Source organism: Bos mutus, chromosome 14 (assembly GCF_027580195.1).
Source record: "Bos mutus isolate GX-2022 chromosome 14, NWIPB_WYAK_1.1, whole genome shotgun sequence".
NCBI classification, from domain to species: Eukaryota; Metazoa; Chordata; class Mammalia; order Artiodactyla; family Bovidae; genus Bos; species Bos mutus.
In genome coordinates this window covers 6,138,300-6,163,036 of record NC_091630.1, presented here as the reverse complement: position 1 = coordinate 6,163,036, position 24,737 = coordinate 6,138,300, and the positions used below count along the sequence as shown (strand labels likewise).

At 38.4% G+C, this 24,737-nt stretch overlaps 1 protein-coding gene across 1 annotated transcript in view; it reads left to right on the top strand.

The window, feature by feature from the left end:
* Window positions 1-24,737, top strand: part of CNGB3 (cyclic nucleotide gated channel subunit beta 3) — a 188,260-nt gene that overhangs the window by 8,031 nt on the left and 155,492 nt on the right. The window contains exon 3 of the mRNA XM_005888278.1: window positions 11,817-11,943. Coding sequence (XP_005888340.1) covers window positions 11,817-11,943 — 127 coding nt within the window. The remainder of the gene's footprint in view (window positions 1-11,816; window positions 11,944-24,737) is intronic.

Here is a 24,737-nt window from a genome sequence, read left to right as displayed (position 1 = left end):
AATCTCCCTTCTGTTTTCCACAGTGGCTACATCAACTTACATCCCCACCAACAATGTAGGAGGGCTCCCCTTTCTCCACACCCGCTCCAGCTCTTGACATCTTCTTAGCAACGATTTAAGAACATTATTTAATCTTCAATTTTTTTCAAAAGGAATAGAAGGTTTTTCTGTAGATCATATAAGCATTTTCACTGCATACAATGAACTGTGGTTAACAAAGGGAGGTACTGAGGAAGAGAAACACCCTACAGTAGAAACCAAGTCTACATGAGCCAAAGGAAGAAAAAACCCACAAAACTGTCAAGATGATTCAATTGATTCAAGATGATTCAACTATAATTGTTTTATTATCACCTTTTTTAGGTTTTTATTGAAGTATACTTGATATACAATGTTGCTTTACTTTCTGGTTTGCAGAAAAGTGATTCAGTTATACATAGATTGTATATATATATATACACACACACATTCTTTTTCATGTTCTTTTCCATTATGGTTTATCACCGGATATTGAAGATAGTTCCCTATTCTATACTGTAGGACCTTGTTTGTTATCTACCTTATGTATTGTACCTTGTATCTACTAATCCCAAACTCCTGATTTATCCCTCCTCCACCCCCTTACCCCTTTCGTAAACTTGAGTTTGTTTTCCATGTCTGTAAGTCTGTTTCTGTTTGGACCTGGAGAAGGGAAAGGCTCCCCACTCCAGTGTTCTGGCCTGCAGAATTGCATGGACTATATAGTCCATGGGGTCGCAAAGAGTTGGACATGACTGAGTGACTTTCACTTTCACTGGCCATCTGTATGTCTTCTTTGAAGATATGTTTATTTAGGCCTTCCATCTATTTTTTTTTAATTGGGTTGCTCGTTTTTTCTTATTGAGTTCTATGAGTTATTTGTATATTTTGGAAATCAAGTTCTTGTCAGTCACATCATTTGCAAGTATTTTCTCCCGGTCTGTAGACTATCTTTTCACTTTTTTTATGGTTTCCTTTGCTGTGGAAAAGTTTATAAATTTGATTTGTTCTCATTTGTTTCTTTTTGATTTCCTTGGGAGCCTGACCTAAGAAAACACTGGCATGATTTATGTCAGAGAATGTTTTGCCTAGGTCCTCTTCTAGGAGTTTTATATTGTCATGCTGTATGTTTGAGTCTTTAAGCCACTTTGAGTTTAGTTTTGAGTATGATGTACTTCATTGATTTACACACAGCTGTCCAACTTTCCCAGCACCGCTTGCCAAAGAGACTGTCTTTTTTCATTGTATATTCTTGCCTCCTTTGTGGAAGGATTAATTGACCACAGGTATGTGGGTTTATTTCTGGGCTCTCTTCTGTTCTGTTGATCTGCATGACTGTTTTTCTGCCAAGATCATGCTATTTTGATTGCTGTAGTTTTGTAATATTGTCTAAAACCTGGGAGAGTTATGCCTCTTGCTTTGTTTTTTCCCTCGTGATTGCTTTGGCAATTCTGCATCTCTTATATTTATATGATTCCATATAAATTTTAGGATTATTCATTCTAATTATGTGAAAAAATCATGGGTAATTTAATAGGAATCACATTAAATTTATAGATTGCTTTGGGTAGCATGGCCATTTTAATAATGCTAATTCTTCAAATCAAACAGTATGAGATATCTTTCCATTTCTTTAAATCACTCTGTTTCCTTTATCATTGTTTTATAGTTTTCAGCATATAAGTTTTTCACCTCCTAGGTCAGGTTCATTTCTAAGTACTTTGTTTTTCGATGAGATTTTAATAGTATGAGTTATTTTATAATAGTAATGGTCTCAAATCTGTGGTTCTCACATAAAAATATAAGCTTAATGGCATGAAACCAAGGATCACATCTTCAGGATTATAAGTTTATTCTTATTATATTTTATTCAAAGTGTATTTGTAAGCTTAATTTTCACGATTGGTAATAAAAACTCTTTGTGGACGCTTCATTTAACAGAGGAGCTATTTGAGTAGGAAGGAGAAAAACAGCATCATTTAAATTTGCAAACTAAGCATGTCTTCAAAAATTTTAATAGGAATAACAGATACTTTGTTTTGAAAAAGTAAAAGCAAAATTATTACTGCTTAAAGATAGCATCTTACACATGGTTGGTATTTTTGTGTTCTTCACTTCCAAACATGCAGGTGCAATGTCATAATATCTGCAGATGTTGATTTCTGATTATAGAACTCTTATCTTCTGCTGAGCATGGTTTAATTTATATCTGCATGGAAATGAAGAATGCAATATATTTTGGATTCAAATAAAGATAACTTACTAAAGTCCTCTTTTGATTACAATCATCTTTCTTAGGATTACACTTCATTTATGTTACATTGAATGGTTCTTTAAATAAATGTTTTGGTACCAGGAGGGAATATGTAAATACTTACCTAGTGATTCATGATGCTGTAAAGTGACTCTGTTGTGTGGAAGTGTATCAAAGTTAGGTGCCCATCGCCAGTACAATGTGGTAGGTTGAATAATGCCCGCCTCAAAGATGTCCACACCCCAACCCCCAAAACCTATGAATTTCTTACCTTACATGGAAAAAAAATGCTGATGTAATTACGTTAAGGATCTTGAGAATGGTAATATTAGTCTGGGTTATCAAGGGGACCACAGTGTAGCCAGAGGGTCTTTACAAGCAGAAAGCAAGAGGGCCAAAGGCTGAAGAAGGGGATGGGATAAGGGAAGCAGAGGTTGCATTGATGTATTCTGAAAACGGGGGAAGGGACCCTGAGCCAAGGTATACAGGCAGCCTCTACAAGCTGGGAAAGATGAGGAAGCAGATTCTCTCCTAAAACCTCCAGAAAGAACACAGTCTGTCTTAAAACTTCTGACTTACAAAATTTCTGTTGTTTAAAGCCACTACATTTGTGGTAATTTGCTATAGCAATAGAAAACTGACGTATATGGCTTCAAAACACTCCATACTTTTAAAAGTCACAATTAAAAACATTTTTTTCTGTCCAGACAATCATGCAATTAATACTAAAGGCTGTGTTTTATACTAGAAAGGGCATTGATTTTAGAGTTTGACACTCCTGAATTCAAATTATAATTCTACTACTTACTAGTTTTTCTGTGACCTTAGTCAAGATATTGGAGAAGGCAATGGCACCCCACTCCAGAACTCTTGCCTGGAAAATCCCATGCACGGAGGAGCCTGGTAGGCTACAGTCCATGGGGTCGTGAAGAGTCGGACATGACTGAGCAACTTCACATTCACTTTTCACTTTCATGCATTGGAGAAGGAAATGGCAATCCACTCCAGTGTTCTTGCCTGGAGAATCCCAGGGACGGCGGAGCCTGACGGGCTGCCATCTATGGGGTCGCACAGAGTCGGACACGGCTGAAGCGACTTAGCAGTAGCAGTCAAGATATTAAACATCTCTGACTCAGAGCTTGCTTATATATAAGGATAATACTGTCATGACTAGGTTGTGGGTATAAATTTAAGTAATATAGGTGAAGTATTGAGCATTGAGGTTTGTAAATTCCAGTGTTGACGGAAGTCAGGGCGTGCAAGTGAGGATTGCTCATGCCCGATCCAAAGAGCCCCGAGGCCAAGCGGATCCTACCAGCCGCTTCCACGTGGGGATATGGGTCACGTGCTTCCAGACATTTCCATCTCCAGTCTAGAGAGACTGCAAAGACAAATCTTAGCTTGAAGTGTCCCAGTTTTTAAACATTGACTTTTTAAATGTTCACAGATTCCCTTTTTTAAATCCCAGAAGGAAAAACTGAATTCTTGTCAAATTTAACCCATACCACCATCCCGTGGCCTCTAACCCACCACCTGTAGGTTCTCCATGTTGTTCAAACCTGTGGACGCTGACAGCCCTCAACAAGATGCGTTTAGTTCTCCTCTTACCCTTCCCTTCCTCTCCACTCGTGCCTTTCAGCCCAGACTGTGCTGCGAACAGACTACAGCTGTGGGATCCCCCTGAATCTTCTGGGCCAAACAGCTCTCCACAACCAAGATCCCAGCGCTCCAGGTCCAGCATAGTGTAGGTCTGCAGAGCATCCCAGGCCTTGCCAGCTCCCTCCATCTCTCCAAACTGACGTGGCCTGCATCTCAGCTGCTTCTTAACAGTTTGAACAGAGATCCAGAGAGATAACAGCTCTAGAGCAAAACTATTCTAAAAAATAAAACATGTTGACTTTTTAAAATATAGACCAAAAAAAGAGGGGCAATCCTAGCTTATTTAAACAAGAGACCCTTCTTTGGGCTTCCTGGGTGGCTCAGACAGAAAAGAATCTACCTGCAATGCAGGAGCCCTGGGTTCGATCCCTGGATCCAGAAGATCAGCTGGAGAATAGAATGGCTATCCTCTCCAATATTCTTGCCTGGAGAACTCCATGGACAAAGGAGCCTGCCGCCTCTGGTCCATGGGGTTGCAAAGAGTCAGACACCACTGAGCAACTAACACCACTCTTTAGTCCTTGGCAGTAACAATTAACTTGTACAATTTAACTTGCCTTATGTGGGATAGGAAAATAGACAGACTATCTACTGAAATCTAATTTATAAGTATCAGTAAATTCCCCATGTAAGAGCAAACAGCTTGACTGGCATCCAGAAGAGGAACTACTATGGTTAATTTTAGCATTATAGTCCATTCTCTGTGACTGTCAGTCCTATTCACCAGCTAAAGGTAAGATGGGAATATAGAAACCACAACAACAACGACAAAAATGAATTAAATTCTTACCAAAATTGCTCCAAGCATATTTCTCTGCTTCATCTGAAAAGAAACAGTCTTATATAGTATATAACTAGAATTATAGAGCTCACTAAGGAATATTCTTTCAAAAATGATACCTAATGTAGTGATGGACAAAAGAAATGAGAAATGAATAAACTTGGCATGTGAAATTTCTGAAAATTTAGTCTAAAAAAATATATATATATCTATACCGTGTCTTTTATGGTTTGAAATGAGGACGAAAAGTCCAAACCATGCTGGGTTGGCAAGGGACAGAGGAGTGATCAGGGCACCTTGGGTGACAACGGCTCACTGTAGGAAAACTTGTGGATAACTGGAACTGAAAAAGCAGTCTGGGGACAGAAGCTGTCCTAGGGGCTAATTGCCTTCTCTGACTCTTGTTTCACGGTCAACGTGGCTTCAGTTCTCAAGATGGCTATGTTCCTGTCTGCGGATCTCCTCTGGACTGCTCTCCCGCCATCTATTCACTTCCTGGTCCATAGTCCAGAGAGAGTGGTCTGCCTGACTCAGAGAACAGCCTTTGTTCCCAGTGCGCAGCCTCCGTTACAGCGTGGCGGTCTCCCGGCAGCTGCGGACGGCCGCCTTCTCTTGCTTGCCCCGCTCTGGGCGCCCTCAGGCACTGTTCCTGCTTGTGACGTAGCGGAAGTGGGGGGCTGTGTCGGCTAAAAGAATAAGTTAGGCAGAGAAACCATACTCTGTTTTAAATATCAAACAGAAGAGCAGACTAGGATCAAATACCTCCGTTTCCATCTTTTTTTTAACTAAAAACTTGAGACTGTAACCAATGTGAATTGGATGGGTATTTTTGCTCATTTATTATTTTTTGGACAAAATGCCATTTTTTGTAGCTTGAATGATTTAAATATATTTGCATAATTCAGTTACACCAAACTATGTTTTTAGGCTTCTTTCTACTAAAAAAATATAGGAAATCGCATTCTGCTTTCCAAATCCCTGGAATCCTTTTAAGTAAACAAAAGTTCCTGTATACCCCACACACATTAATGCTGTGCAGACATGAAGGAGTTAATATAGATACTTTTTTTAAAGATAATTTTAATTTATCGTAGTCTGGCTGGTGGAACACTTCGTATTTATATTGCATTTTTCTCAAATGCAGTCTTTATCTAATCCTCACAGAAATCCCCATGACAAAAGTATTTCTCATTTTATGGATGAGGAAACTGTTATAGAAAAGCGACTTATCTAGAGTCACCCAGAGAATTAGTGATGTAAGGATTAGAGCTCTCTATTCGGTACCTAGCACCAGTAAATCACCACTTGCCTTAATACCTATACATAAAATGTATTTTCTAGATGAATTATTCCCAACAAAATGTCCTGGAAATCAAGCATGATGTTGAGAAAGTACCAGAGCTGATTCTGACACAGTACCAAAGCTACCTTATGTGAATCTGTATTCTTTTTTGTTTGCTATTATTCATTTTTTTACTTATGGAGATGCATGTTAAAGCAAAATCTGCCTAAATGTAAAAACCCCTTCAGGACTTCTTAGCATGTTACGGCTGCCTGGAGGAACGCTAACCTCTGACCAGATTCAAGGACCTCATCTGACACTCTTGGCAAAGGCTTCTGCCTGCACACCTCCAGCAATGGGGCTGTCACTGCCTCACAAAAATGTGCGTTTCACTGTTAGACAAGTTTAAGAATGTTTGAGGTTTGTTTGTGTGTTTTATAAATTCCATGGATGGATTCTTCCTGTGCCTTCTGGACTGTGTGAAATAATTTTATTTTCTTGTCTATTTAATGGCCCTTCAAAGAATTGGAAATAGTGGCTAGGTCACTAGTTAGTCTTCAGTACCTTAGCTAAAGAACTTAAGTTCCTCAACCATTCCTCTAATAGGAAGGTTTCCAGAACTCTCACCTACTCTGATTCCTTCTTCTTTAGATTTTTAAAAATTGCACGAGCACTTAATGTAAAGTACTCCATTTTTCTATTCGGTGGCATTTCAGGGTGCTCCATCAGACTCCATTGTACATGCATTGCTATAATGTTTGCCAGCGTCCTCCGTGTCATTTCACAATCTGCAAAGATGTAATAAAATTTCAAGTGTGATCAAAGTGTTATGTTCTAATTAAAATTATTATAAGGATACCTATAGTCTAGCAACTATAAAATTAATCACAAGCTGAGCCATAAATATAACCTTGGGTGCCCATTAATCATATGCTTCGTAAACTGTGTTATTCACTTTTTAATGCCAAATGTTCATTCATTAAGAGGAAAATAACAGTATCATTTATGCATCTAATCAGAGTACTCAGATTTAGTCTTTATTAATTCATCCAGCAACTAGCACTCAGGTATTGTTGGCATCTAATAAGAGCAGAAGCAGAAGATATTAAGAAGAGGTGGCAACAATACACAGAAGAACTGTACAAAAAATATCTTCATGACCCAGAAAACCATGAAGATGTGAACACTCACCTAGAGCCAGACACCCTGGAATGCGAAGTCAAGTGGGCCTTAGGAAGCATCACTATGAACAAAGCTAATGGAGGTGATGGAATTCCAGCTGAGCTATTTCAAATCCTAAAAGAGATGCTATGAAAGTGCTGCACTCAATATGCCAGCAAATTTGGAAAACTCAGCAGTGGCCACAGGACTGGAAAAGGTCAGTTTTCATTCCAGTCCCAAAGAAGGGCAATGCCAAAGAATGTTCAAACTACTGCACAATTGCACTCATCTCACATTCTAGCAAAGTAATGCTCAAAATTCTCCAAGCCAGGCTTCAACAGTACGTGAAACGAGAACTTCCAGACGTTCAAGCTGGATTTAGAAAAGGCAGAGGAGCCAGAGATCAAATTGCCAGCATCTGTTGGATAATCAAAAAAGCAAGAGAATTCCAGAAAGGCATCTACTTCTGTTTTATTAATTACACCAAAGCCTTTGACTGTGTGGATCACCACAAACTCTGGAAAATTCTTAAAGAGATGGGAATACCAGACCATATGACCTGCCTCCTGAGAAATCTGTATGCAGATCAAGAAGCAACAGTAGAACCAGACATGAAACAACAGACTGGTTCCAAATTTGGAAAGGAGTATGTCAAGGCTGTACATTGTAACCCTACTTATTTAACTTATACGCAGAGTACATCATGCAAAATGTCAGGCTGGATGAAGCACAAGCTGGAATCAAGATTGCTGGGAGAAATATCAATAACCCCAGATATGCAGATGACACCACCCTTATGGCAGAAAGTGAAGAGGAATTGAAGAGCTTCTTGATGAAGGTGAAAGAGGAGAGTGAAAAAATTGGCTTAAAACTCAACATTCAAAAAACAAAGATCATTGCACCTGGTCCCATCACTTCATGGCAAACAGATGGGGAAACAGTGACTGACTTTATATTCTTGGACTCCAAAATCACTGCAGATGGTGACTGCAGCCATGAAATTAAAAGATGCTTGCTCCTTGGAAGAAAACCTATGATCAACCTAGACAGAATATTAAAAAGCAGAGATATTACTTTGCCTACAAAGGTCCATCTACTCAGAGCTATGGTTTTTCCAGTAGTCAGGTATGGATATGAGAGTTGGTCTATAAAAAAAGCTGAGTGCTGAAGAATTGATGCTTTTGAACTGTGGTGTTGGAGAAGATTCCTGAGAGTCCCTTGGACTGCAAGGATATCCAACCAGTCCATCCTAAAGGAAGTCAGTCCTGAATATACATTGAAAGGACTGATGTTGAAGCTGGAATTCCAATACTTTGGCCACCTGATGGGAAGAACTGACTCATTGCAAAAGATCCTGATGCTGGGAAGATTGAAGGCGAGAGGAGTAGGGGACGACAGAGAATGAGATGGTTGGATGGCATCATAGACTCGATGGAGTTTGAGCAAGCTCCCAGAGTTGGTGATGGACAGGTAAGCCTGGTGTGCTGCAGTCCATGGGGTTGCAAAGCGTTGGACATGACTGAAGGACTGAACTGAACTGAATAAAAAGATTTGTTTTTGAAACAGAACCCATAATGTATTTGCTGTTTTAAGAGTTAGAAATTTAACTAAGTAATAAGATCACCTGCATCAAATATTCCAACCAATGAAAGCATTTTCAGGTCTTCTTTTTACATTCATCCAAAAAAGAGCCACTTGAACCAATGCCTAATTAAGAACTTTATTCCCAAATTAGTTTCTTTATTTGAATCCCTCCTTTTGCAGCAGTTTTTTAGTGCCACTGATAAAATATAGAAGGTTGATGACTTTTCATCAATCGTTTCCTGTCTTGAAGAGGAAAGCAGGTGTTTCACACCCACACAGGTCGTCACCAAGCCCTGCTACCAGGGGGTCAGGCAGTCTGGAGGTGCATTACTGAGGCCCAGGCTGGAGACAGAATCAGCCAGGTTTTTGGAGAGCACTCAGTACTCACCCTTGAGCATTCAGTAAAAGCAGCCATATCAGAACACTCTGATATCTGCCATGGGTACACATTCCAGGGCCAAATTTGACCAAGTATCCTGATGAGATCTGGCAATTGCTCGACAGTGTGCAAAGAGCACAGTTGGCAGGAAGGCTCATTCCGTTCATTTGCGCAGCTACAAAAGAGGGAATCCTGCTGTCCATGTGCAAAACTGGGAACAAGTACAATGCCCAGCTCACAGAACTCTACCCAGATGCCAATGCGAGGTTTGCCATGTATTTTGGATTTCTCTTTCATGACGAAGATGATGCAAACAATGTGACCATCTGTTCCCACAAACAAAATAACATGCTGCATGGATGAAAAGACACCCACACTGACTATGGTTGATGGAGAGCCTTTTGTTTTCAGTTCTCAGAGGTATTTTTTTTTAGTTGTTCTGCTTTGAATCCAAGAATGGAAAATAACTGGTTTCTCATCTTCATCAATAAGCTATGATTGAGGATTTATTTTATAATTGAAATGCTTATCCACAAAGCAAATTAGGCTATAATTAATTTCTAAATAGCCCAGATTTGTCATAATGGAGCATCCTTTTAGAAAGGCTTGGTAATATCTAGAGGAGACCTGGTAAGATGCGAAGATCTGCTTACTTAGTTTAATCCAAATGTTGTGGAATAAAGATAAATTCTTTATTAGAATGGAAGAAAATAACTGCCGCAAAACGATTGGTCATATAATTGGTACTAGCAGAAATGGAAGAGGAAGAAGAGGATAGTATAACTTATACCCATGTGCCTCTCTAAGAAGTAGTCACTAAAAGTCTCCTAAGGAATATTCTGTTTTACAGATTCTGCCTCTTTTATATTCAGGAGGGCTTTTTCTGAATTCTTTTATTCATTTTTCATGCTCTACTTCAATCCTAATATTCTTTGGGGGACAGGTGTTTCTAGAAATTCATATGTGCACAAAATAACTCATAGCCCTTTTTTGGTCCAGACTCCTTTGATGAGCTCACGTTAACCCTAGTTCCTCTCCATGGGAAAAAATTTATACAAAACATATAGTGTCAAGAGTTCCAGTCCAGGAATGTACTGGACATCCACAGCCAGAGGTTAAGAACTCTGCTTTAAAATACCATACAGTGGTTGCCCCCAATATTTGTAGACATAGGAAAAAGAGTTGGCCATCCGCTTTCTTAGGCAGCAGTACATGGCACAGTGTCAAAGATCTGGAAAATGACTGTGGGAGGTGGATAAAAAGAAATAGATATGACTTGAGCCAAATACATAAGGAAAATTCTTCTCTTTTATTTCTATCTCAAGTTTCTTAGTACAAAATGACATATGGAAAGTGTGTGTTTCCTATCTTCCAGCCAAAATTACTTTAATTCCAAAACAAAAGTAAATAGATGCAAAATGAAAAAAAAAAATCATCTTGGAAAATCCAGGAGTTTGTTGTATATTGTGTTAGTCACTCAGTCATGTCTGACTCTTTGCGATCCCATGGACTATAACTCACGAGGATCCTCTGTCCATGGAATTCTCCAGGCAAGAATACTGGGGTGGGTTGCTATTCCTGTCTCCAGGGGATCTTCCCCACCCAGGAATCAAATCCTGATCTGGCCGCATCACAGGCAGATTTTTTACTGAGTCAGCAGATAATTTTTTTTTTTTAATTGCTCAAGTAATGACTTGACTTTATTCTTGAAACATGTTCCTGAAAAGCTTAGTATATTGAAAACCTTTAGATGGATCATAGCAATTTTGATATTAAAGTACTTGTATGGTGAAAACTTTTGTAAAGTAAGCGATCATCTCCCGATTTATCAGTTTTGCAAACCCAAATTTTCAATACTGTGTTGGCTTAAGTTTTTAAAATTATAATGTACTATAATAAAGTAAGAATCATTATTTGGGCTTTGATTTCAATTTCCTAAACATAGTACATCCAATTAAAAATAAATTAGAAACTGTGAATAATGAATTAAATTGTATTCATTGTATTTCTTTGCCCCCTCTATATTTTCTTTTTATATTAAGCAATTTACTTTCATTAAAATATTCTCTAAAATTCAAATATTTACCCATGAATTGATTATTCTCTGGGTAAATTACAATTTAAACTATATTAATTGGAAATTGTATTTGTAGGTTTGAATGAAAAAATAAAAATGAATCTAATACATATTAGCTTGCATTGCTTCTTCAGAAAAGAGGTCATAGCTAAAATGATCAAATCAAAAGCCATTTTTATCAACAAGCAAAATTAGAATGCAAAATTCTAAATACCAATGACATCCTTTTTGCCTATTTTATTTTTCTGAATTTTTGATGAATCAATTTCAGCCATAAATTATGAATACTTTAGCGAACTGAAAATGCCTTTTGAATGTTAATTATTTTGAATATTAATCCTTATTAATCTCAGCTTTGCTAATATCAAAAAGAAATTATACCATGTGAAATTTTTGTTGCATAATGCACCACATTTAAGTGTATTTTTTAATCAGTCTGAAGGTTCTGCATGTTATTAAGATCTCCTGAATAAGATCCTACTTTGTTCAGAGGAATCTGAGAGGAGGTGTTCTGGAGAAGACCATCCTGAAAACACAAAAACAAGCATGATCTGCTGTCCAACACAGCTGTGTTAAGAGTGGCGTATATTCTTCTATTTATATGTTGTTTCTTTCCCACAGATAAAGTCTCTGAGAAAAATACACATGAAGACAGGACCACAAACCCTGACTCTCAAAATCCAGCAGCATCAACTGCAGCAAAACCAGAGCAGAAGGAAATGGAGACAGGGAAAGAAGACCCGGTCAGGTAAGAGCTCAATAACACACCTAACTCTGCACTCTGAACTTCAGACAGCTAGTCCTCATGGACACGACTGAGCGACTTTCACACTTTCCCATTCCTCACTTGAGCTGAGCACAGGCCGAGAGAACTACAGCAGTCACACGGCACAGGGGACCCGGGCCGGAGCCACAGGGTGGTTTCTGTCTGTCCAGCTCACTGTTCCTTAGCAGCCCACCACGGCCGCGAACCAGGATCTTTAGGCAGCCGGTTGGCCATAGTCCAAAGCACACCAACAAAGACAGTGTAGTCACATATCTGAGTCATTAATATCATCTTGCCAATAGCCTACATAGTTACAAGGCTTGAATTTTTTTAAAGGACTTGAAGAGAATGTATGATTCTTCTCTGAATTGCAAAGAAATAGCTACTTCAATTCTGCAAACATTTTATTGTTCCAGAAGATTATTATTTCCTTTCATCTGTGAAAGAAAATGTGATATGATAACCAAGAATAATTATAGAAAGAGATAATCTTTATGCCACTGAAGGAATACAATTATATAAATACTTCCCACAAAATTACTGGAAATATCACAAAGGAAATGGCAATTTCCATGTGAATCAGCAAATCCACAATAAAACCCAATTTGAAGCTCCTTCACTTGGCCACCGCTTGGCATGGTTTTATGTGTCTGCTGATCCAATTTGAATTGCTTTTTCGGGATACATTTTTCGGGATACAGTCTTCTTCACCTAATAGAGTACTTTCACTTTTCTGAAATAAGCGTATCCTTATTTAAGAGGCAAGAAGACCTGTCATTTATAAAAAAGTTAAAAGTACCTTTGCTTCTCCTTCACCCCCTATTCCCACTCCTCTCCCAGCAGCTCTACTGCATTAAACTGTGAGCTGCCAAGAGGTGTTACAAAGATAATTTGGGACCCAGTGTATTGGGTTGAACAACAGGCATCAGAAAAAGTTCATTTTTAATAAGCATAGATTTGACTGCATGAGAAAATAAATTCAAGCTTACTCTACCACACATACAAAAAAGAGCTTGACAAAAATTAAACATGACATTTTATTTAGGCAGAGAGAAGATACTTAAACTCTGAAGTAAATATTAGACTCTCAAAACTGGGATAAGTATTTATATTATATCTGTAACAGTTGGCGTTTATAGACGGTTTACAGTCCTTTTGGGGGTTAGTCACTGTTGTCTTTACTGCAAAGACAAGCAGCCAAGGCACAAAGAGATTAATTAGTTTGCCTCTAGTTGTAGGGTCAGCTCCGCCAAGATCAGACAGTGGAAAAGTCAGATCCCAGAGCGGAAGTCTCCCTGCCTCCCACCAGTACACTCGCTGCTAATCAACAGCTTAACTTTCTGAACTGATCTCTCTTTCTAGCATTTATTTCAGTATATTTTATTTTTTGTAACAACCAGGATGATAGGTAGTTTTTCAAAGGACTGGAGTGGAAGCCATAACTAACATTTTTCAGGATACATTCTTCTTCACCTAACAGAGTACTTTCACTTTTCTGAAGTATGAAAATGCAGACATTTCAGTTACCCGGAAAATGGATCATATCTTAAACACACGAAACTCCTGGACATGGCTTGTCTGTTACCCCAGAGCGCAGTTCCTTCCCCTTCTTCCTATGTCTCTGCTCCAGTCACACCAGTCCCATTTCAGACTCTTGGACTCATGAACTGATTATTCTCTGGAATGTTCGATTATTCATTTTGCAATATGGGCTTCCTAGGTGACTTAGACAGTAAACAATTTACCTGCAATGCCGAAGACCTGGGTTCAATCCCTGGGTCAGGAAGATGCCCTGGAGAAGGGAAGGGCAACCCACTCCAGTCTTCTCGCCTGAAGAATCCCATGGGCAGAGGACCCTGGCGGGCTACATTCCACAGGGTCACAAGGAGTCAGACACGACTGAGTGACTAACACTTTCACTTTGCAATATAAGCAGCAAAATCTCTTGAGAATTACTGACAGACTGAGTAGACCCATGTTAGTTTAAAGCTCTGGCTTTATAGCCAACCACACTTTTCCTCAGGATGGAGGGAGAGCCAGTTACATTGAAGGAGCAGCTTAAAAGGATGACTGGAAATTCCAGCGTCACTTTTGACTAATATGACTAGAAATCCTAATTTTAAATCCCGTGGAGGACTTACCAAAGCCTTCCTCTTTTGATTTCACAGGCATCAAGGGTACCACATCTTGAGTCCTAGAGAGCAGAGGTTTTGTACATAACTAGAAAATATCAATGGTAAAATAAATTTCTATTAAAAGTATTATTTCACAACACTCTCAATGAGTAGTAATGATTTTGATATCTTCAGTTAGTAAAAATCAGCAACTTTAAACCTGGGCAAAACCAGGTTTTAAAACTAGGTTTTAAAAAGCTCCTTCTCCTTGAAAAACATTAAGGATTTGATTGATTGCAGGTGCTAAATATAGAAGCTGTGTGAATGACATTCTCACCTTAACTTTTTGAACTTAAAAAAGTTAGATTATTAATAAATAAAACTTAAAGTCAGGTTTTTTATTGTAAGTGCATATATTTTATCCTCTGACCTAAGCCGTGGGTTGAATAGGAATTATGTGTCCAAGCTGATCGATTAGTATTGGGGAGAATGCTTGTTGTAGATATTTTCTGTCTTTGTGTGTAAAGTGCACTGTGATATTATTGATTATGCTTTTAGTTTCTGTCACACTTAGCAAAAGATGTGCCAGAAGTAGATAACAAGAGAATCAACAGGATATAGATATAAATATATTTTTAACAACAAGATTGTTGTTGTTCAGTCACTCAGTCATGCCCATCTCTTTGTGACCCCATGGACTGCAGCATGCCAGGCTTCCCTGTCCTTCGTCATCTCCTGGAGCTTGCTCAAACTCATGTCCATTGAGTTGGGGATGCCATCCAGCCATCTCGTTCTCTGTCATCCCCTTCTCCTCCTGCCTTCAATCTTTCCCAGCATCAGGGGCTTTTCCAGTCAGTCAGTTCTTCGCATCAGGAGGCCAAAGTATTGGAGCTTCAGCTTCAGTATCAGTCCTTCCAATGTATGTTTAGGACTGATTTCCTTTAGGATGGACTGGTTGGATCTCCTTGCAGTCCAAGGGACTCTCAAGAGTCTTCTCCAACACCACAGTTCAAAAGCATCAGTTCTTCAATGCTCAGCCTTCTTTATAGTCCAACTCTCACATCCATACATGACTACTGGAAAAACCATAACTTTGATTAGACGGATCTTTGTTGGCAAAATAATGTCTCTGCTTTTTAATATGCCATCCAGTTTTGTCATAGCTTTTCTTCCAAGGAGCAAGTGTCTTTTAATCTCATGACTGCAGTCACCATCTGCAGCGATTTTGGAGTCAAAGAAAAGAAAGTCAGTCACTGTTTCCCCATCTATTTGTCATGAAGTGACGGGCCCTGATGTCATGATGTTCGTTTTCTGAATGTTGAGTTTTAAACCAACTTTTTCACTCTCCTCTTTTACCTTCATCAAAAAGCTCTTTAGTTCCTCTTTGCTTTCTGCCATAAGGGTGATGTCATCTGCATATCTGAGGTTATTGCTATTTCTCCCAGCAATCTTGATTCCAGTTTGTGCTTCATCCAGCCCAGCACTTCGCATGATGTACTCTGCATATAAGTTAAATAAGCAGGGTGACAATATACAGCCTTGACGTATTCCTTTCCCAATTTGGAATCAGTCTGTTGTTCCATGTCTAATTCTAACTGTTGCTTCTTAACCTGCATTCAGGTTTCACAGGAAGCAGTTAAGGTGGTCTGATATTACCATCTCTTTAAGAATTGTCCAGTTTGTTGTGATCCACACAGTCAAAGGCTTTAGCATAGTCAATGAAGCAGAAGTAGATGTTTTCTGGAATTCTCTTGCTTTGTCTATGATCCAATGGACACTGGCGATTTGATCTCTGGTTCCTCTGCCCTTTCTAAATTCAGCTTATATATCTGGAAGTTCATGTTCACATACTGTTGAAGCCTGACATGGAGAATTTTCAACATTACTTTGCTAGCATGTGAAATGAGTGCAATAGTGTGGTAGTTTGAACATTCTTTAGCACTGCCCTTCTTTGGGATTAGAATGAAAACAGACCTTTTACAGTCCTGTGTATAAACAAGACTTTATGTATATAAAGAGATTTATTATAAGGAATTGTCTCTGATGATAATGGAGGCTGGGAAGTCCCAACATTGCCAGTCAGTGAGCTAGAGACCCAGGAGAGCCAATGACATAGTTAGGTCTAAATCTGAAAGTCTCAGGATTGATGGTACAATTCCAGTTCGAACGCTAGCAAGCTCAAGACCCCAGAAAGCACAAAGAGTCTGAGTGCAGGAAGAGCTCTTGTCCCTGCCAGGAGGAGTCCCTCTCACTCATAGGAGGGTCCGCCTGTTTGTTCTGCTCATGCAGGCCCTCAGCTGATTGGACACACAGCTGTGTACTCTGGCTGTGGCTGTCAGGGTGCTTTGAATGACTTTAACATTTGAATGTGTAGACTAAGTAAAGCAGAGTGCCCTCTCTAATGTAAGTGGCCCTCATCAGATCAGTTGAGGGCCTGCATGAGTAGAACAAAACGGCTGACCCTCCTGTGAATGAGAGACTCTTCCTGGCAGGGACAGGAGCTCTTCTTGCCTTCAGACTCTGTGCCTCCTGGGGTCTTGAGCTTGCCAGCTTTCAAACTGGAATTATGCCATCAATCCTGAGACTTTCAGATTTAGACCTGAACTATGTCATTGGCTCTCCTGGGTCTCTAGGTGGTTCTGGTGGTACAGAACCCACCTCCCAATGCAGGAGACATAAGAGGTGCGGATTCGATCCCTGAGACGATCCTCTGGAGGAGGACTTAGCAATCCACTCCAGTATTCTTGCCTGGAGAATCTTATGGACAGAGGAGCCTGGCAGGACATGGTCCATAGAATTGCAAAGAGTTGGCCTTGACTGTCGTGACCTGGCTTGCTTGCACAAATACCTGGGACCCTGTGGCTCAGGGTAGGTGACACATACTATTAATTATCACACCATCTCCATTACTCACATAAAGCAGTTGACACTATACAAGTCCTTGTTTTTCTGATGCTAAAATATGGTCTTTTCTCACCATTTCACAGCCCTCTCCTCTTACCTGCAATGGACTGAATGTTTGTGCTCCTTCAAAATTCATGTGCTTAAACTCTAACCCCCAATGTGATAGGGTTAGAAGATTGGGTCTTTAGGAGGTGGACTCCATCATAAATGAAATTCTTGCCCTTATAAAGAGGCCCTTGAGAGCCCTCTTGTCCTCTTTCCACCATGAGAGAATACAAGAATCCTATAAAACAGAAGAGAGCTCTCACCAGGACCCAACTATGCTGGCACAGTGATAGACTTCCAACCTCCAGAATTGTGAGAAATGAATTTCGGTTGTTTATATGCTACCAGTCCATTGTATTTGTTATAGCAACCTAAACTGAGCAAGACATCACCCAACTCCTTAACTTACAGCCTCAGTATGCTTAGACACACACAACAGTGACCTTCTTCATTATGCCACAGAAGAGAAACTCTAATGTTAACTATTTACAAAGTTACACCACATGTTTAAAAAATATTCTCTTTTCTCAAATACAGTTTTGTGAGGATAGAGGAGTATGAATATATGCCAAAGTGAAACTGACATATTATTTACGTCTATTAGCTCTTTATACAAACACAAAAAGGTGAGTAAAGTTTATATTATTATTATAAAGATGTGAATTCATAAAATAAAATCACTACTGTGATCCTGTGGTTTTTTCCCATCCAACTCCCAAGAAGTTTCTAAATACAGTCTAAAATTAATTTTCTAGCCATAATAATAATACTTATCTCAGATACATGTCAGCCCAGGAGGAGATTTCTTTTCAAGATATCCAAGTATTACATGTCTACCTTTCTGACTCCATTCTGAATCCGTTTGTGGTAAACTAGTTTATTTCTTTTTATATTTATTATTTTTTATATCACTTCAGAATTTTTGTAAGCTGTTTAGCCAAGGGGAGAATGTTCTTTGCAAATATTCCCAGAAAAAAAGCAACCAACTCATTATCTTGTCAGATGAATCATTTAGCTTCTAAAAGACATGGGGTTCACCCCTGGAAAGTCCCAGTGATGCTGTTTGTCCATTACTAAGAAAAACAGCTTGTTTCTGGCATTCCATCTCAGGACAGTCTTATTTTTTAATATAAAAAAGTGTATTTTGATGGACGCTAATGAATAGCAAGCAAAAGAAGATGTGTTTTGCCTGGAAATGTCAAATAGCTATGTCTGAAAAGGAGACAAAGTTGAATGCCTGATAGGTTAAGTGGTTAAATGATGAACAAGCAAGTGAGTGAAAAGTTCAATGCCGTGACTAGAGTGCACTGCAAGACTGACTTTTACCGTCTAGTGTATGGCTTTTCATCACCACCGCTACCCATCATGCCAGGAAGGAAGGTTATTTCTTTGAATAGTCTTCTGTGTTCATAATAGCAATCAGTCTCTATTTGGGTGGTTTTCAAATAGGCAGTACTTCACAGCAGGAACAATGAATACAGAATAGAATTCAGAGTCTTATCAGCACTCATAAACACTGATGTTTATTGTCTTGTAGCTGGAAAAGGCAAGAATCACTGCCAGAAAGATACTTAAAAATCCATATGTGGCTTTATAATTGCAGTAGAAAAGGAATGTCAGCTATCAAGTTTATAAAATAAAATACAATTTATACTGTAAAAATTTATAAAATTGTAGAAACCATAAAATCAGCTACCCATTTGCTGATTTTATGAGATGAATAATAAAGAATGATGCACTATTACACTTAGCCCCAATTAAAATTTGCCTCTATGGTAAGCAATACTTTTATAATTAGGCATTGCAAACACTTTTAACAACAGATTGGCAACTCATATTAATAATGATTGCTAACTGTATTTCTAGCAATATGGCAGACTAAATATTTATATTAATAAAAAACTCTTTGAGGAGAATTTAATCAAATCTACTAGGTAAAATGCAAAACCTACATTTGAAAGCATTCCCCAGCTAGTGAAAAATAAATTCTTCTGATAGAAAGTTTTAGAAACTGGGTGTTTGCCTTGAGGATTTTTCGAAACTCTACAACCTAGATCTGAGTTGAAATATATCACTAGTGAAATAAAACCTGGGATTAAACTGGATGCAAAAACAGATTGGAAATTCTTTCATAAAACTAGAATTCCACCAGGTAGCCCACCGAAGGGTAAACTATTTCTCAGAGAGAAAAAGCTTGAGAAATAGTTGGTCTTTGTCCTGATTTTGAGTGGGAAAAACGGAAGAAATTTAAAACTGGGGAGGGAGGCAGGGAAAGGGGAAGAAAAGAGGAAAGAACATGGGAGGAGATGAAAGGGAAAGGAAGAAAAGGAAAAGGGAGAAAATAAAATATTAGCTACAAGTCAGTATTCATATAGGCCTGGAACCAAGATTCTTATACGATCTGTATCCTAAAAAAAATTGAAGCTAAAAAATATTTAAAATAATTAAGTTTAAAAGCCCAGATATCTTCAAAAATCCAACAAAATTTGGAAGATAGTAAACCTTAAAACCACATCTCAAAATATCCTTATTGATAAAAGTCCAATTTTAGTCCAATTTAGTCAAAAATTACTAAACATATGAGGAAATAAATAACTATGAACAACACTGCAGAAGCAACAAACTGCAGAATCAGACTCTTAAAACCTACAGAGGATGAAATTATCCAAAATAGTATTTTGCATAAAATAAGTATGCTATATATATATATATATATAAAAAGAAAGAAAAGATTGAAAATAAGACAAGAAACATCAAACAAGAATTTGTCAGAACTGACAAGGTATTTTTGCAAATTAACTGAGAAAAACATCTAGAAAAAATATATATAACCTCTAAAATTAGAAAGTTTGTGAGCTAGACCACAGATTAGAGAGTTGAAGAGCTAGCAAAGTGGATGATAAATCAGAAGAAATCACCCAAACTTCCACCAGAAAGAAAAAGGATAAAAGCTATGAGAGCCAGATTAAAATTAACTGTGGAGGCAAGCATGAAAAGATAAAAAATGCATATAATCAGAATTCCAAAAAAAAAAGATAATAAATAGAATGGTAGAGAATAAATATTCAAAGAGTTTTTACTCCAATCCCAAAGAAAGTGAAAGAAAGTGAAGTCACTCAGTCGTGTCCAACTCTTTGTGATCCCATGGACTGTAGTCTACCAGGCTTCTCTGTCCATGGGATTTTCCAGGCAAGAGTACTGGAGTGGGTTGCCATTTCCTTGAAAGGCAATGCCAAAGAATGTTCAAATTACCATACAATTCCACTCATTTCACATTCTAACAATATGATGCTCAAAATCCTTCAAGCTAGGCTTCAGTATACATGAACCAAGAACTTCCAGATGTACAAGCTGGATTTAGAAAAGGCAGAGGAACCAGAGATCAAATTGCCAACATCCACTGGATCACAGAAAAAAACAAGGGAATTCCAAAATAAATCTACCTCTGCTTCATTGACTATGCTAGCCTTTGACTGTATGAATCACAACAAATGTGGAAAATTCTTAAAGATATGGAAATACCAGACCACCTTACCTGTCGTCTGAGAAACCTATATGTGGGTCAAGAAACGACAGTTAGAACTGGATATGGAAGTGACTAGTTCCCAGTTGGTAATGGAGTACAACAAAGCTGTATATTGTCACCCTCCTTTGTCCATGGGATTCTCCAAGTAAGAGTACTGGAACGGGTTGCCATTCCCTTCTCCAGGGGATCTTCCAGACCCAGAGATCAAATTCCAGTCTCCTGCATTGGAGACAGATTCTTTACTGTCTGAGCCACCAGGGAAGTCAGAATGTACATGCAGAGTACATCATGTGAAATGCCATGCTTGATGACTCACGAGCTAGAATCAAGATTCCCGGAAGTAATATCAACAACCTCAGATATGCAGATGATACCACTTTAATGGTAGAAAGTTAGGAGGAACTAAAGAGCCTCTTGATGAAGGTGAAAGAGGAGAGTGGAAAAGCTGGCTTAAAACTTAACATTCAAAAAGCAAAGATTATGGCGTCTGGTCCCATCACTTCATGGCAAATAGATGCAGAAAAAGTGGAAGCAGTTACAGATTTTATCTTTTTGGCCTCCAAAGTCATTGTGGATGGCGACTGCAGTTATGGAATTAAAAGACACTTGCTCCCTTGGAAGAAAAGCTATAACAAACCTAGACAACATATTAAAAAGCAGAGACATCACTTTGCCAACAAAGATCCATGTAAGCTATCATTTTTCCAGTGGTCAGGTACAGATGTGAGAGTTGGACTTTAAAGAAGGTTGAGCACTGAAGAATTGATGCTTTTGAACTGTGGTTCTGGAGAAGCCTGTTGAGAGTCCCTTGTACTGCAAGGAGATCAAACCAGTCCATCCTAAAGGAAATCAGCCCTGAATATTCACTGGAAGGACTGATGCTGAAGCTGAAGCTCCAATGCTCTGGCCACCTGATGCCAACAGCTGACTCACTGGAAAAGACCCTGATGCTGGGAAAGTTTGAGGGCAGGAGGAGAAGGGGACGACAGAGGATGAGATGGTTGGATGGCATCACTGACTCAAAGAACATGAGACTGAGCAAATTCAGGGTATAGTGAAGGACAGGGATGCCTGGCGTGCTGCAGTTCATGGGGTCACAAAGAGTCAGACACGACTTAGATACTGAACAGCAACAAACCCTAAATATATTCTAGTAAAACTTAAAAGTACAAAAGACCAAAAAAAAAAAAGGTGTTTTAATTAAAAAATACAGGGCACATAAAATAGGAAAAATAAACTAATATCTGACTTAACTGTAACAGTGGAAACTAGTAGACAGGAGAATAACATTATCATGATTCTAAAAGTAATAGTCTAGGGTTGTCTACATGGTGAAATTATTGTTCAAAAATTAGCATAAAACTGAGATACTTTCAGTGAAGCAAAAAGAAGAGAGCTTAGAAATGTTTTAATGTATACTTTAGAAAAAAAAAAACTATCTGAGGAGGAAATATTCACACTGGCGTAGTCAGGGATCAGACAAGAAAAAGAATTTATTGTAAATATTGCAATAAAAATACCAATTATTCATTTAATTAATAAATAGTTAATTTAAAATTAATTTATTATACTTAATTCTACATTATTATTCTAAATATTATACAAAGAATTCTGCAGTTTGAGAATTGTTGTAAGAGGTAGGAGAGCTGCCTGTAAGTTCAAGGGTGGAAATTGCAATCCAGAAATTAGCTGCCAAAGCCACAGCTGCCCCTTAATTTCAAAGCTGGATACTGGCAGTAGAATATAGATTCTGAAGAAGGCTTAAGAAGATCTGCTGATTCTGAGGAAATATGCTCTGGTCTTCTGCCAGATGACAACTTCCTTTTAACTTTCAAATTGCCTACAAAAAGTCTCTCATTGGCGGAATGTAAATCAGAACCCTTCCGGCAGAGGAGTCTTAAAAATAAGGTTCCCAGGCCTTCAGACACTGCAATAACAAGGAAGAGTCAGAAATGCTGCTGACTGCAAACAGACAATTCAGCACAGAGATTCGATAACAAATGAATGAAGGAAAACATGTGGACAAACAGAGACCAACACTGACACCATGAAATAATTACGGAAGTGAAAGTGTTAGTTGCTCAGCCGTGTCCAACGCTTTGCGACCCCATGGACGGTAGCCCGCCAGGCTCCTCCATCCATGGGGTCGCAAAGCGTTGGAATTCTCCAGGCAAGAATACTGGAGTGGGTTGCCATGCCCTTCTCCAGGGGATCTTCCCAACCCAGGGATCGAACCTGGGTATCCTGCCCTGCAGGCGCATTCTTTACCATCTGAAGCACCAGCAAAATAATTATAATAATGCCTAAACTGAAGGTAAAAAATGAGATAGAACTGAACTATTGCCTCTATAGTAAGGTGATTACATACAAAGAATTAAGAATTCAATCAATTTTAGAACTTCCTAATGAAACACACATGTTAAAATATATTTGAAAAACACTAATTTAATTAAAACATACACTAAATCTATATGATTTTAATATTATAAGATGATAGACAAGAGACAGAGGGAACACTGAGTAATTACATCAATTACAAATGAAATTAATGATTCAGCTCCTTGATGGCTGAGTTTAAAATATAAATTTTTGTTTATTAATAGTTTTTAAAAATTCATTAAGTATATAGTATAGTTGAACAACACAACTGACAAACATAAAAGAAATTTAGAGAACCCTTATATCCAGTAACTGAAGGATAAACGGTTAATTCAAGCTTAAATAGAACATTACAAAAATTCACAATATACTGCCGAGGTACACCATCCTTAAAAATACAAATATCTGTGTGCTACTCCCAATGATACTGATTTTACTGGTCTGGAGTGGGTCTTTAACATGTCTAAAAACCTCCTCAGGTAATTCCACCATCCATCCAGAGCAAAGAACCATTTCACTAGGAGTGACCACTTCTCAAGTCTAGACTTAACATGAGTCTTAAATTTTAAAGATTTCACATTGAATATATTCCTAACTACTATGCAGTAAAGTTAGAAGTTAATTTTTAAGAAACTAAAATTTTGAAAAAATGTCATAAAAAAGAAATTTAAAACAAACTTTTAAGTGACCCTTGGGTCAACAAATACATCATGAGTGAAACTAGAAAACATGTAGAAAGGAACAACAATGAAAATATCCCACACCAAACTTACGGAATAATAAAGACGCTGTCCCCAATGGATCAGATCGTAAAGAATCAACCTGCAGTGCAGGAGACACCGGAGACACAAGTTTCATCCCTGAGTCAGGAAGATCTCCTGGAGAAGGAAATGGAAACCCACTCCAGTATTCTTGCCTGAAAAATCCCATGGACAGAGAAGCCTGGAGGACTATAGTCCAAAGGATCACAAAGAGTTGAATACAACTGAGCAACAAACACACACAGACACACACTCCACAAGTTGTTATTTAGTTGCTAAATCATGTCCAACTATTTTATGACCACCAGGCTTCCCTGTCTGTGAGATTATCCTGGCAAGACGAGTAGAGTGGGTTGCCGTTTCCTTCTCCAGTGGATCTTCCTGACTCAGGGATCCAACCAACATCTGCTTGGCAGGTGAATTCGTTACCACAGAGCCACCAGGTAATTAGCATAGAGTAAAACCATTATGTCATGTAATCTCAGAAGTAAAACAATAATTCTGACACTCAATATGGTGCAATTTAAAACTCCATCTTGACCTCAAATAAAGTAATTATTAGTGTGTGTATATATATATATATGTAATATACATATATTATGTATACATTATTCATATGAACATTCAGAAAACCAAGATCATGGCATACGGTCCCATCACTTCATGGCAAATAGATGGGGAAACAGTGGTTGACTTTACTTTTCTGGGCCCCAAAATCACTACAGATGGTGACTGCAGCCATGAAATTAAAAGACACTTACTCCTTGGAAGGAAAGTTATGACCAACCTAGGCAGCATATTCAAAAGCAGAGACATTACTTTGCCAACAAAGGTCCATTTAGTCAAGGCTATGGTTTTTCCAGTAGTCATGTATGGATGTGAGCGTTGGAATATAAAGAAAGCTGAGCGCCGAAGAATTGATGCTTTTGAACTGTGGTATTGGAGAAGACTCTTGAGAGTCCCTTGGACTGCAAGGAGATCCAACCAGTCCATCCTAAAAGAAATCAGTCCTGAATATTCATTGGAAGGACTGATGCTGAAGCTGAA